This window comes from Ursus americanus, chromosome 6, assembly GCF_024610735.1.
Source record: "Ursus americanus isolate L20-20 chromosome 6, mUrsAme1.1.p, whole genome shotgun sequence".
NCBI lineage: Eukaryota > Metazoa > Chordata > Mammalia > Carnivora > Ursidae > Ursus > Ursus americanus.
In genome coordinates, this window is record NC_142132.1 from 5,507,744 (window position 1) to 5,523,246 (window position 15,503).

Genomic DNA, 15,503 nt, shown 5'->3' on the forward strand with positions numbered 1-15,503 from the left:
CTATCCTGTTTCCACATCTCTTTGTGCATACAGTTACGTACAGTGGGCCACCTAGAAGCTCTGGTTTTAGCACAGATACCTGGAAAAATATTAATGTTCTCCAGAAAATAATGAAGTCGTCGGCACCCCAATCCACTTTAAAGTTCAAAAACAGTGCATACATTCATCCAGAGAGGATGAGAAAGAAGTCACAGAGCTTAACAACTAAGTGTCCATTCACCTGGCAATTCCAAACGTATCTCTCTAGAAACAAAATATTATTCTCGTTGAAGGAAAGAAAGAGAGGAAGCCCCCAGAGTCATCCCAAGGGAGGCAATTTAACTTGGTTTTGGCCTTCTGTTGTTGTTGCTTGTTTTAACTGTTTGCTCTTCGGAGGCATTTTTCTGTAGGAAGAGAAACTGAAAAGAACTGCGGAACGCTTGTCCACACCCTGCACGAGCTCTGATGAATGTGGGGTACGTTCAGTGGTCAGTGTTTAACTCACATGCACGAATTCCAGACGTGGGAACAGGGCTTGCTGCTCAAACTTGTGCTTGGATTTCACAGACCGGGAAGCAGTTACTCTAAAAGAGGGAAGCCCCAACAAGCAATGGCTATTTACTACTGTCCTGTCATACGAGAAAGCAAGACAAGGAAGGAAAAAGAGGAGAGGAAGGGAAGGAAGGAGGGGAAGAGAGAAGGAAAAGGAAGGAAGTAAAAGATCTCCTGAAATCCCCTAGAAGTGCCGGCGCGGGCAACACTTACTGATTGAACAGGATCCTGGAGCGCACGATGAACTTGAAGATGTACTCCAAAGCCTTCATGGCTTTGTACAGCTGGTCGTTTATTCCCGGCTTCTCGGCATTGTCCACGTAATTCCTTAAAACTTTTGTCAGCTTCCTATTCACAATGGAATCACAAATTAATTACTAAGTTCGGAAGATTATAGTATCCCGATTCTTAAGCGGGACAGAAATACACAAGCGGGTTACTGTTAGTTTGTTCACACTTGTCAGTAGATGAGTATTTATAAAATATATTCAAAATACATTAAAAGTGAGCCATACATAACACTCAGAGGAGTGAGATCTGAACATTGAAACAGTGCTTTTCTAAGTTTTAGATGTTTTTCTAAGCATTTAAATGTATTATGTAAATTTAACCTTCACAGTGACACAATAAGACAAGTATTATTTGGGGGTATAATAATAATAATTGGGGATAAGAGCAGGTAAATTATCCCTGATTTACAAGTGAAGAACCCCAGGGTTAGACAGATAAACTAGCTTTCCCAGCACTAAATAAAATTGAAGAGATTTTCTTCATAGCCGTATCCATTTTTTCAGTGCTTTTCTTTTTTCCACATCGAGCGTGCATTACTTTCCAACGACAGAGGCAGCAGTGACAATAATCAATTTTTAATTCTGCCCAAACTTCTACATTTTCTACTATTACTGGCCCATAAACTAATAATCATTGTTCACTGTTCATAAGGCTGATCTGCAAGCAATGCTTCTAAATCATAAAAGAACAGCTAAATTAACTTCAATACACTTTCTGGTCTTAGCGTACTGGGCTGCACTGAAATTCTCCAAAAACTAGCCACATACGTGCAGCCTGTATGACGACAACCAACAAGATTACCCCGTGAATCAAACTTCTCTGATCCCCAACTGTTCATTTCATCAACAAAAACTCAGTGGGGCTTTTTAAATATTCATTATACTAATAAAAATAACCTGCTAGGGCACTGCCGGCATTTCCAGTTACCAGAGAACCATTTCTAGTGAGCCCGTTTGTAACAGATTGTTAGCTGAGACTACTACAAGATACCCATAAGATCAACTGTAACGGGCATTAAAGGATGACCTCAGAACAGTCCTGAGCATAACCCCTATCCTGATAAATCACAACAGAAAGCTTTCTGGGTGACCAAGTGGATGAGGTCATTTCTAACACTCATCAGGTTGCAGAACCCCAGCAAAGACTCTCAGAGGAGCACCCCTGCAAGGTGCTGGGGAAAAGGGGGCCAGAGAGGTCCTCTCCCCACAAGCTCGCTGGGCTCCCATGTTGGGAAGAGGAGCTCACCACACATGTCTTCTGGTGGTTCTCAAGGCACAGGAGAATGTCTAAAGTCCTGCCATAAAACCTGTGTCACCTGATTTTACTTATTTTCTCAAGCTTGTTGACCAGACACCTTTTCTTATTAAATCCATTAATAGCCCAAGAAATAGATGTTCCATAGAACACGTCTCAGAAATTTTCCCAACAGATTAATCAAAAATAAATAAGCAGATGAGAGAGAGAAAGAAAGGAACGATATGCAAAGAGAATGACCCAGAATCAGAAAATAAATGAGGAAGTCCAAAGACCCATATCCACATGAGCCAGGCCATCTGTAATGGCAGAACGATCAAGGCCCTGGCACTAGCTGAGAGAGGCAAGCCGAATGGAGCATCAGCTAAGTGGAGGCAAGACCTGAGCCAGCTCCTGGAAAAGTAGCTCTGTGCATAGAAAGGAGCCGGTCCTTGCTGGTTTTCTGGAAGAACATTCTCCAAAGCTGATGCTCAGAGACCACCGTGAGCACACCACTAACACAAAGACAACCTTCCATGCTTTAGTTAGAGCAGCATGAATCAGAGATATCTCCTTTGGTACTTCAAGCCTTAAAAACTCAGATTCACTGCTAAGACACCACTTGGGGTTGCTACTTTATCAAAACATGATAAGAATATTTATTTTCCAAAATGAATCTCCTTTTCTGCAGATTACAGGGGCTGAAAGGGAGGATAGCGATTCTCAGCTCAGTCCCATCCTGTCTTAAAGATAACGCGGTACTTTCTGTTTCTTCCAGTCAGTAACTTGCCAGAGACTCCCCGACTTTCACTCCACCCCCTACGACAAAGGCACAGAGAGAGCGGTGCCAACAGAAGGCCTGGAAGACAGCATGGCAAGCTTAGTCACTGTGCTCATTCTCTGAAATTCCAGTACAAAAGCTAATCTGCGACAAGCTGTGTGGCCACATTTCAATAAGGACACAGACGTGTGAACATGACTCGGACGGACTCGGAGATCGTGCCACGTGAGCAGCCGCGTGCTCACAGGCCACTCCGGGGAACCTGCTTGGTCGCCACAGCAAGATGGCGCTGCACGGTCCGCTCTCCCCAAGGTCTGAAAGGAACTGTCCAAAGCTCAGTCACACCGGATGTCTCCACAAAGAGAACAAATCGCTTTCAACGAACATTTATCAGCAAGCACAAAGGACTTGTCGCAACTTGTCTGTGTGCGCGAGGATGTGGCAGCTCTCTGCCCACCCGGCCACTCGAGGCAGACACGGAAAAGCTGGGACAGGATGACCGATGTCACACAGATAGCTAGCGACAGACCTCTGACCTTGAGTTCATGGCTGCATACAGGCAAGGACACAGATTCTGACTTAAATATGGTCAAGGCACACTTCTGCTTTGACTCAAGCTACTGGCACTAACGAGAACCATTTCTAGTGATTCTAACGCCAGGGATGCTCTTAAAGAAATTATTTACATCTTTTTTCATTGCAACTCACACACAATTCAAAGTGGGAATAAAGGCCAATAAATCCCACCGTGAGACAGGCAGAGTAACTCATCCTAATCATTCTAATAATGAAACCTAACAACTGCTTCGTGCTTTCTAAGTGCCAAGGATTACTCCAAACACTTAACGTGCAATAACTCATTAAAAGTCTCAAGAAACCCTAAGATCATGCCCATTTTGCTGAGGAGAAGGCTGAGGCCCAGAGGTTAAGAAACTTAAACCTGTAAGCGACAGAGCTGGAGGTGAAGCCTACGGGTTCCTGGATGGTGCTGGTCAACACCAGGCGAGCCGCCTCGCAGGCCTGGAAATCCCACATTTGCTCTGGCTGCTAACAGATGCCCAGGGGGCAGGTATGGGGTTGTGGGGGGGCAGGTCAAGAGCAGCTGGGTAGGCAGTCAGAATCCAAGTTAGTTACAGATGAAGCGTCTAGAACAAAAAGGAAGGCCCTCTTTAAAGAGCAAAAAGATACACGAAGAGATACAAAACTGAATTTTATTCACACTAAACAACCAATAATCTCAAACCAGGAACACATCCATTTATTCATTTGCCAAAAGCTGGCTGGGAAGCTGCAGTGAGGCATATATCAGTTTCATCGAGCATAAACTGAAAATTTCAAAGACAAATGGAAGGTATGGAGGAGAACAAGAATTTATTCCAGAACGTTACGATAATTTATCACATATCTTCTTTCAACTAGATTTCTAGGTCTGTTAAGAGGGAAACAATAATAAAAATTATCCCAGTAAACTCAGAGTTGGGGGCAGGGGGCAAATATACAACCACAGACAAAAGTTATGAAAAAGGCATTTAATAACAAACATACAAAATGAAGTATTGGTTTTAAAACAACAAAAATGAACTTACGTGTAGGCTAATGTTGCACTAAAGTGTTTCTTAATGTAGGTTTCCAGAACAGGATTAAAATGCTGAAATTTTCTGTCAGCAATTAGTCCAATGATAAATACCTGTTCAATTAATCAATATTTCATTAGTAAAATAATGCAAGCCTCACGTGAATCATCTGCACTGCAGTGGGAGTCTGTGAACTAGCACATTTTCTGATGTTCCCTCTTCTTACCCCAGAAATGACATTGGCCTAACTACAGTGTCCCACTGAAAGCAACTCTCTGCCTCGCAACCCATCTGCTTTGATTGGATTAACAAGAGAAAACATTCCCAAGGTGACTGGGAGGGGTCCCCTCCCCCCAGCTTCAAAGGCTGCAGCATGAAAAGCACTTCAACATCTGAGCAGATGAAAAGTACAGGCCTCTTACCAGAGCATCAAACACTAACGTATCAAACGTCTCGCTCTCGGAGTTCTCCATCATGATGTTGAAGAGGGCATCCAAGGTGTCCTGGAGGAACTAGAGGCACACGAAATGTCAGCAGACAAAGTAAACTCACCTTGCTTTCCCCCAACCTAGAGTAACTACCACCTTAGGCCATACTCCAAACAGCCACCTTTCCCAAATGTCACCAGTGAAGCCATACGCTTCAGGGGCTCTTCCCAGCCATTAGATGCACAGGACAAAAACTGAGATGAGTGAACTCAGAACAAAGAGATGGGACCCTGAGCCAAGCAGAGGATGACTGGTAACAGGGAAATGCCCTATGGTCCCCCCCCCCATAAGACTTCTCCAACCCTTTTCCTAGTCTTCACCAGCCTGGTGACAAAGAGCTCAACAGCAGCTCTCAGAAGACTGGCTATGCCTCATCCCAAACTCTGAGTGTAGGACCTGAGCTAGGGAGTGGGCAGAAGCCACATAGGGACAAATGTCCAGCTAAGTACAATGAAAGACGACCTTCCACAGACCCAAATGCCCACAGATGGAAAAGGTGCATGACTCTGAAACTGGGGAACAGAGCAAAACACCAGGAAACACGTTTTATTCAAGACAAATTTAGAAATTCCTTTTATAGCTTACTGTAATTCACCAAAGAAATATTAGAGCACAGAATGACAAACCATCATGAATGAAAGAAAGAATAAATTAGGAGACTCCAAGGTTATGTCACACTAGAGATTGGCTTCCAATCCTGTCTCCATCTTCCCCTGGAAGAATTGTAAGACAGACCAAGAAAGACTACCTTGGAGGTAATGAGTTCCCTGTTAGTGGAGGAGTTCAAGAGTAGTCAGAATGCCACATGACGGAATACTGGACATAAAAGAGAATAAAGTATAGATAAGCCATCATCAGTCATTAGGGACATGCAAATTGAAACCACAGTGAGATATGACTTCAAAACCACTGAGAAAGCTATCATCAAGACATGAGCAGTACGGTAAGTGTGGGCAAGGATGCAGGGAAACTAGAGCCCTTCCACATCACTGGTGGAAATGTAAAATAGTATGATGGTTTTGAAAACAGTGTGGCAAACCCTCAAAGAGTTAAATGTACGTTTACCTCATGAACAATCATTCGGAGGTATGTATCCAAATGAATGGAAAACATATGTCCACACAAAAACTTGTACACAAATATTCACAGCAGCTTTACTCATAAATGTCAAAACGTGGCAAACACCCAAGTCCACCAGCTGATAAATGGGAGGACAAATCCATACATTGGAATAATTTATTATTCAGCCATAGAAAGGAATGAAGTTCTGATACATGCATGCTATGCTTTGAAAGCATTATACTAACTAAAAGAAGCCAGTCACATAAGGCTATAGATTGTTTAATTCAATTTATATAAAATAATCCAGGATAGTCAAATTCATAGAAACAGAAAGTCGAGTATGGCTGCAGGGACAGTAGGGAGTAACTGCTGACGGGTTACAGGGTTATTTTTTCTCGTGATGGAAATGTTCTGGAATCACGCAGTGGAGATAGGTGCACAACTCCTGAATATACTACCACCATGCAACTGTGCAAATAAGAGTGATTTATGGTGTGTGAACTACATCTCAATGAAGCTGTTATGAAAAACAAAACAACAGGTGAGAGGGTCCCATAGCAAGGGTGTCAAAGGGATGGCTGAATGGGATGTCCGGTCCAGATTCTTCCTGGAGGGTTCAGCCCATGCACACAACACACGGAACCACAGGCACCCTTGGGTCCCCATAGAGGATCTCAAATGGTAAGAGCACTCAGCCTGAGGAACCAAACCGCTGGGACCTGCTCCTAAAACCAGCACTCACCTCACTCCCCCACTCTGTGCTGTAAAACTTTGCAATAGCCCTAAACCCAATGCCAGAGGTCACCCTCAGGAAGGAGAACATACTCCCAAACCTAGTTAGAGCTCTGAGACCCACCAGTGCATAAAACCTTCATTATGTTCTTTTTTTTTCCTCCAGTTTTATTTATTTAAGCCACCTCTACACTCAACATAGGGCTTGAACTCATGACCCCTAAATCGAGAGTCGCAAGCTCTTCTGACTGAGCCAGCCAGGTGCCCCAAACCCTCGTACTAGTCTGTGCCACCCACCCACCACCTATTTTATGCCAGGAAGAGTCACATACAAACGGCAGGGGAATGAAACCACCCCATCCAACAGGTGTTCTGGTCTGGATATCAAGGGCTTCATGAAGCCCAGTTACTGGGGCCCATGCTACCTTGTTACATTTGTATTATTTCCCATCATTTTCAGTCTGCAAAATCTTTGCAAAGGTCACACCTTTACACCATCTGCTACCTGCCCAATGTTACTGCCAAGGGGCTCACCAGGTGCCAAGCCCTGGCTTGTCTCGGTTCACCCAGAGAGTCCCTGCAGTAGGACTACCCACCCCACCAGACAAATGACATAATCCATAGCCCAGAAACATGGCAGCCAAGAGCGGGAGCAGCCCGCATCTGGCTGTCAAGCCACAGAGGCAGAGGGATACCAGCATCCTCAACGAGGTCCTGCACACAGAGCCACAAACATACTTCTTTTGACACCTGCCCTCTTTCAAAGACTATCCACTGGCGGCCCAGAATAATCACCATTTCCATTTTCCACCAAAATGGGCAATTGTATCTTTTACTAAATAAGCCAATGCTGTTCTTAATCCATCAAGTAATGTCATCTCTCTCCCACCAGTTGTAAATATACACAAGGGTGGGGGCGGGGGGCCTTGAATGAGTGGAATAGGCTCAGTCTATAGTGTCCTCCAACAGAGTAGGAGCCCCACGCAGGCTGGGAATCCCTCCAGCCCTGGCTCCCATTAATAGCCGTGTGGCCTTAGACAAGTCCGTTCACCTCTCTAGGTCTACACGGTACACAGGATGCGCCCCCGATGGACGGACAGGTCATTCAGACGTGCTGGTACTAGTGCACATGGGAAGGAGGGGGTAGTGAAAACCACTTCAGGGCTGAAGAACAGGGTTTGGTAATAGATTAGGTAAAGGGAGTGAAGGACAACAATAAGACAAGATGGTTCTAGATCTTCTCCTTAACGTGTAACAATAGGCCAACAGAAATACAGCTAATTCCTGATGAGATACAGGGATTTAAAAATGAAAAAGGACAAAATCTCATTAACTCTGTATCTTCTAAAGTTACGTTAACTTATTCACCCAGTTTCCATCTGAATCAGGGAAGTTACAGAACCCAGGGAAGTTTACAATGCAATTAACATTGTCCAAGCCAGAGGTAGCAGACAAGAACCTAAAACGATGATTAAAATTAGAAGATTAGCAAGGATATGTCTGAATGGTTATACAATGAATTTCAGAAAGTGGTGCAACCAAATTAATTTATACTGAAGTTAACCACATTGCTGCTTAATTAAGGCCATTTTAAGTAATTAATTTTTACAGAGATAAGGCAGTCTCCTTCTGCAATCATCTCTTGTGGCAGGCGAAGGACTGAGCCAGGGAGAGACAGACCTGGCTGTAGACACCTCGTTAATAGAACACCCCGGGTGTGGACCGGCTTATCGTCTACAGGCCAAATGGGGCCTACTGAAAATGGAAACAGGTTTCCTTATATAAAAGGAACAGTCGGGTCATCTAGGTGGCAGAGCTGGATGAGTGTCTGACTCTTGGTTTCAGCTCAGGTCATGATCTCAGGGTCATGGGATTGAGCCCTGCATCAGGCTCCACGCTCAGCAGAGTCTGCTTGAGATTCCCTGTCCCTCTCCTTCTACCCCTCCACCCCTGCTCGCTCTCTCTCTCAAATAAATAAATAAATCTTTAAAAAAAAAAGAAAGGAAAAGTCATTGGAGCCAATGAGAGGCAAGCATGGCCTACTATCAGAATCAACAATCCCTGGGACGCCTGGGTGGCACAGCGGTTAAGCGTCTGCCTTTGGCTCAGGGCGTGATCCCGGCGTTATGGGATCGAGCCCCACATCAGGCTCCTCCGCTATGAGCCTGCTTCTACCTCTCCCACTCCCCCTGCTTGTGTTCCCTCTCTCGCTGGCTGTCTCTATCTCTGTCGAATAAATAAATAAAATCTTTAAAAAAAAAAAAAAAAAAGAATCAACAATCCCTAATGCAGAATTACAGAACTGGGGCGCTCTAAGAGATCTCGGATCACCCCGGTCTAACTGTCCTACACTGCAGGTAACGATTCAAGAGGGTACCTGATACTTCTCCAGAGCCTGCTCTGTGTAAGGTTAAGAAATAAGTCCAAGATCACATGGGAAAAAAATGGCGGAGACAGGACTCCCAGGGCTGAGAACCTTGTGCCAGACCACCCATCTCTCCATATCTATCCCAGAAGTTCTAGGTCAATCATGAGCCAGAACTAATAATAAAGCGGATGGTAATAATGCTGGTAAGATGATAATAATAGGACGGAACGCTGGCGCCCCCCCATGCGCCAGATCCAGGCTATGGGTCTCATTAACTCCAAACAACCCTCTGAGAAGGCATTATTGCAATCTCCTTTTTACAGCAAGAGAAAGTAAGCCTGGAAGGGGTTACTTCACCCTTGTCCATCGCACAGTGAGGCCCCACTGGAAGAGGAGCCAGAACCCAAGACTGGGTTGATCCCAGAGCCCATCACCATGAAGTCAGGAAGCCCTCCCAACCGGAATCCAAGCCGGCGTCTGCCCACGTACAAGTGCATGTCCACATCGGTTCGAGGGACTATAACCAGAAGCCCACACTGCCGTGAAGGCAGTGCCTAGATCCGTTCACACGTGGAAGAAAAACAGAGCGAGCCACCCCAGGGCTGCGTTACCTTCACCACCTCGCCACCGTCCACCTTCATCAGCTGTCTCAGGTTCTGCTGCAGCAGACTGGTGTTGGAACGCCACTTCAGGAGCCCCAGCAGGTCCACTGCAAACACAGAACCAGCTTCAGTCTCACGGCAACAGCTCTGTCTCCCTTCATCACGGAGCAGGGCAGGGTCTCAACATCATTTTGAAACAGAAAACTCAACCCTCTTTGTTAACATCTACCTGCTTAATACTTCATTACTTTCTAGAACATACTTGACACCCAGTATGGCTGAATTCATTATTTCCAGCTACACTTCCCATGAAACAATTTCCACATTGAAGTTAAAAACGCATTTGTGGGGTACCTGGGTGGCTCAGGCTATTGCGCGGCTGACCCCTGATTTTGGGTCAGGTCATGACTTCAGGGTCCTGGGATCAAACCCCACGTCAGGCGCCATGCTCAGCTTGAGATTATTTCTCTCTCTTCCTCTGCCCCCCCCCAACGTCTCCCCCCGCCCCAAATAAATAAATAAACCTTTTTTTAAAAAATGCATTCAGGAGCTTAAGGAAAAAGGGCTGGCCTTTCCTTTTTTTTTTTTTTAAGGTTTTATTTTTTTTTTAATAATAATTTTTTTTTATTATATTATGTTAGTCACCATACAGTACATCCCTGGTTTTTGATGTCAAGTTCCATGATTCATTTGTTGCGTATAACACCCAGTGCACCATGCAATATGTGCCCTCCTTACTACCCATCACCAGCCTATCCCATTCCCCCACCCCCTCCACTCTAAAGCCCTCGTTCTGTTTCTGCAAGAAAGTAGACTCAGCCCAGCAGAGGGTCTGGAAGAGGCTGCTCTCCGACAAAGTCCTGTCCTAAAATCTTCTACAAAGTGGATTTTTCCTGCTTGAGAACATGCCTTTTTTTTTTTAATTAAATAACAAAAAATAAGAAATGTACTTTCAGGTACAGAAACTGCAAGGTCACAGGGAGCCTGAACCACAGGGTGACTGCTGCCCTCACCCTGACCTGCCTTCCATGGCTGTTCGTTTCTTATGGCTGAATTTTTGTTTTGTTTGTTTTCTAACAGAAAAAACACAGGCTGAATAGATGGATTTTTAAGGCTAAATGTGGAAGACAATGTCCAGAAATGATTTTGTGTAAGGCAGCCTGATGTTCTCGAAGGCATGAACCCAAAGCATCTCAAGGAAAGAACATGTGCCTACACAATCCTCACTTGAAGTTATATTACTATCCCATTACGTGAAAAACACACAATTAGCAAAGTGCATCCAATTTACCATTTATGCTCATTGGGAACAAACTTCAGCTACACAAAGCACCTCCATTAAAAAAAAAAACAAAAAACCCTAGTTAATACTGAAAAGAAAAATACAATTTTGGCAACAAGGAGCATTTCTGGGAACACGAGACACCTATTAAGGACTAAACCACACAAAAGGCATTATTCCTGTGATGAGCACAGAACATTCGTTCTCATTTATCTGCCCTTCCCCCCCCCAAGTGCAGCTGACAACGGGACCCATGGAAACAAAGAGAAGACAGGAGCTGAAACACCACGTAATGGCGCAATCACCTGCCGGGCTACGCCACCACCACATGACCTTGGGCAAGGAACCGCACCTCAGTTTACCTATCTGAACGATGAGTACGATGTTGCCAAATTACAGGGCCGGTGCCAGAGTTAAACAGTGTGACGTGGAGAATGTGCCGGGCAAGATGCCCGGCAGGAAGACAGACAGCAGCAGCCCTCCACCAACAAGACTACCAGGAAGTGAACATTTTAACCATTCATGGCGAAAGTTAAGATGGTTTCATTTCTAAGTGAAAGTGAAGATGTTTTCTTTCTAAAGGAAGGTGAAGGAATGACAAAGGGCCACATCCTGCCTGGACCTGCTCTTAGCCCCAGGGTTAAGGGAGATTTCCACCTCACAAGAGTTTTTTGTTTTTTTTTAATGGCAACTGCTTAATAATCTAGATTCTATTCCGGCAAAGTTAGAGGCACTATAGGTATGAGGGAGGCTGAGGCTGACCTCTGTATGGTAAATCTGAGACAAGTGGCAAGTGAACATTGGAAGAAGGCCTGGCGGGGGGGGGGGGGTGGGCAATGTTTTAAGAAAACAGAGCTTGACCAGAGCCCTGGCTACCCGGGTCAGACTGGCGCTCTCCGACCCAGCCCTCATTCCAGAGAGCCACCGAGGTCTGGCCCATGGTCATTCTGTGTTTTGTGACTTCTCTCTAATGACCTAGGAAGCTAATTGAGGAGAGGAATCACATCCTATACTTCTCATTTTATCCCCCATAGCATCCAGTAATGCTGAGAACAGAGATGTTTAATACAAACCTCGATGAATAATTCAGCCACTGCTTTTCCCTAAGTAATGGAACTTCGCAGGAGCAAATCACGGACGCAGAAAAATGACTCCCAGAATGAGAATCTGGGACTCAATGCTCAGATGCCAAGTGGGGCAGCTCCATCCTGCAATCCCACCTGCCACACTGCCATCCCAGAAAGAGGAATCATTGGCTGGTATGCAATGAAAGCCAAAAGATGTCCCCTTGACTCTCGGTGAGCAGCATTACCCTGGAATTTCCTTGTTGCCCGGCAACAGCTGCTGCTGAGAGCAGGGCGCTGGCTCCCTCAGTTCCAGGGAGGGAATTACCCTGTGACTGATGACAGCCAAGAAGCTGGGAGGTGCGAGGAGGGGTCAACATCATAGCCCTGGGAGATTTCTGCTACTTGATACCTTGGGAGATCTCTGGTTCACAGTCCCCTTCTCCAACAATGTGTGGGTTAAGAAGGATTCTGTGGGCCTCCCAACCCAACTGTTCTTCAGAACATGTTTTAATGGGGAAAATATGTTCAAGTTCCAAATAACAACTTCCAACTACTTCTGGAGCGTAACCCATGCATAAGATGGGTGGCTTCCTACGTAGTGAAAACGGCAATACACAGCAGCTCTCATTTGTCCGGCACATAATGGAAAGCTAAGTGCCACACATATGGGGTAGCAACTCACTGGTGAGGCTGCTGTTGCCCTGAGTTTAATTAGGTCCTGGACGGTATAGCCATCTGGCTAGGGAACTAGCTGGACTATACCCAGAGAGTAATATTTGACCTGGGGGCACCCTTTCCATAATGCAGTCCCAAACCGGCACCTGCCCTGCTGACCACATGCTCCCTGGGCACTAAAGTCACGCATGCTCGGTGCATCCTACAGCCCTTCCCCAAGCTTGCACAGAACCCGATGCCCAGGTAAGGGTTTGCATTTGCTTATGGAGATTACTGCACACCACCAACTAGGAGAATTCAGGATGCTTTGGGAAAACTGTGATGATGAAGGTAACATTAGAGAGACATGGCCAAATGGCCTTCCCGCATTTGAGTGACACGCTCCCCCACACAGCTGACTCAAGACAAGCAGTGAGGAAGCACAGTTTGTCCAGGCCAGCGAACAGAGGGGAGACGGCAGGTACGGAGAGTGAGAACACCTGGGCCGCTCTCCACTCCAGTGCCATGGCTTCCCAGTGTTGGGGACCCTTTGTCCCGCGGTTATCCTGTTAGAGGCCAAACAATGACTGTCCCTTGGGCAAATCCAAGACTACTACCAAGATTTACAGGCAATCCCCAGGGACACAACTCAAGATACCAACAAACAGTAACAATCAAAATCCATGCTGGGTGGCGAAGAGGAAAAATTGGATTTTCAAGCTGCGTTTCGAGAGAGGATAAGGTCCCTCTGCATGGCTGTGATATGGCCACGATTGGGGGATGCAATTTGTAAATGCAGGAAGTGTGCAGGGGAACCTCTGCCGCGTCCAGACAGCGTGCGGTGAGTGAGACGTTCCTCCAGGCCACACGGCCACGCTGCTGGGGGGTCTGCAAGCAGTGGTAGGAGCTCAAGGCAGCACAGCCAGCCCAGCCCAGGAGGTCAGGCACTTCCTGACACCGTGCTTCAGTGTGATTCAGTCAGCCAGGGAACTAGAAATGTCATCCAAACCAACCTTTACACCTAAAGATAACTGGTAATTATCTCGGTGAGTAGCTGGGAGATGAGAAGGCACACGCACAGAGCGGGTACCTTGGACCCTCCCCCCAAACCCTCACGAAGCCCTCTGAGGCAGATATCACACCCACATGTGTGCGGAGCTGAGGGAAGTGAGGTTCAGTTTCTCAGGCCCTCATTCAAGGTCACTTCCAGGGTGAGCACAGGACAAGGGCTCCATAACTGGTCTTTGGTCTGACCCCAAACCCCGTGTGTTTATCCCTTGTGCCATGCTACCTTTCTTTGGCCAAAACCCTTTCTTTGAAAGCAAACCCAATGGTTTAACTCCCTTTAAGGTTAATCCTTAGACCAAAATTGTAGTGAATTTTCAAGTGCGGTGGATGCCACGGCCCCTTCTGGTCCACGGACACCCACGCTGGCCAGCACCAGCACAGAGGACGCGTGAATGACCCGCAGGCAGCATTCCTGCACCTGCAGAACGTCCACTGCTCAACAGGGAGCACAAAAAAGTCAGGGTCGAGAGACGAAAACCGCGGGGTGAACACGGGGCCATCCCCAGACTCACCGTTCTGGGTAAGTTTGGTGGAGCACACGAGAGTTGAGATCTGGAAGGAGTCTTTGCTGATGGTGCAGCTCCCAAGACTCTGCATGCTCTTGCCCGTGGCCGAGTGGGCCTTTTCTTCTAACTCTGCTTTCGTGGAGGGTAGGCTCAAGTACGTGGCGGCGTCCTCCAGCTTCTTCGCCTCCGCCTGTGGGTGTAATTATGGGCATGTCAGAAGTGAGTCACAATCAACCACACCGATGTCTTTTCTATCCTTTCCTATCCTTAATCCTTTTAACCATCATGATATTTTCTCTTTATCATCTGCTAAACTGTTTATTTTAATGATTTCCCTCATTCGTGTAGATTCATTCATGTTAACATTTATCGCATATCATCTTCTCTCATTAGGAACAGCAATCTGGTCATCTGAAACGTGCATTTGGATAACTAACTGAAGCTAGAGAGCAGCTTTCTCACAAAGATGGAAACGTCAGCTCCGGCCAGGAGTCCCAGAGAGGACTGAAGCAGTCCACATCAGCAATATTGCACCAGGCAAGCAGTATACCTTATAGACGATGAGATCATGCTCCCCGTCCCTCAGCGTGGTCCCATCGTATCTCATCAGCTTTACAAAGGCTAGTGCAAATATTTTCTCAGATTTATCCTTGGCTGCAAGAGAAATCAATCATTATCTTCAACTGCCATCATGGCAATATCACATAAAAAGCTACAAGGGCTACCTTTACGAAAACATGACAAAATTGCATTGAATTAAAGGAAATGGACAGAAATGGAAAAATGGGAGTGTTCCCCAGGAGGAAGACTCCTCCTAACAGAACCACTTGTGAGCAAATTAACCTGTAAATTCCAAGTAATTCCAATCAGAATCTCATGGAAGAGTTTCCTCATGGAACGTGAAACAGATTCCCACAGTCAAGAGCACCAGGTGGGTGCGGAAGGAGAGCACGGGGTGGGGGCAGTCCGCAACCCTAGAAAACAGCAGTGACGGGGACATGACCACAAAGACCACAGTGCGGCTTGACAACAGGGACACACAGAGCAACAGGAGGGACAGGGTCTGGAAACACGAGGTGAAGGGCAATCCAGTAGGGACAGACCACTGCCTGAGAAAACTGGCTATCCATATGAAAAAACAGAATCGATTCCTACCTCACGGCAATCACTAGAATAAATTCAGGTGGAGTGAACACACAAATGGGAAATTTTGTTCTCTAGCAAGAAGCTCCTTCCCCAGATACCTGGATGTGAGGCTCATTCC

The 15,503-nt window shown here is 46.1% G+C and overlaps 1 protein-coding gene across 2 annotated transcripts in view; it reads right to left on the minus strand.

The window, feature by feature from the left end:
- Positions 1–15,503, minus strand: part of DOCK1 (dedicator of cytokinesis 1) — a 495,194-nt gene that overhangs the window by 373,375 nt on the left and 106,316 nt on the right. For both annotated transcript variants that reach the window (XM_045809510.2, XM_045809509.2), the window contains exons 17-22: positions 14,790–14,893; positions 14,246–14,429; positions 9,672–9,769; positions 4,833–4,922; positions 4,423–4,523; positions 745–879 (exon numbers count right to left, since the gene is read on the minus strand). In XM_045809510.2, coding sequence (XP_045665466.2) covers positions 745–879; positions 4,423–4,523; positions 4,833–4,922; positions 9,672–9,769; positions 14,246–14,429; positions 14,790–14,893 — 712 coding nt within the window. The remainder of the gene's footprint in view (positions 1–744; positions 880–4,422; positions 4,524–4,832; positions 4,923–9,671; positions 9,770–14,245; positions 14,430–14,789; positions 14,894–15,503) is intronic.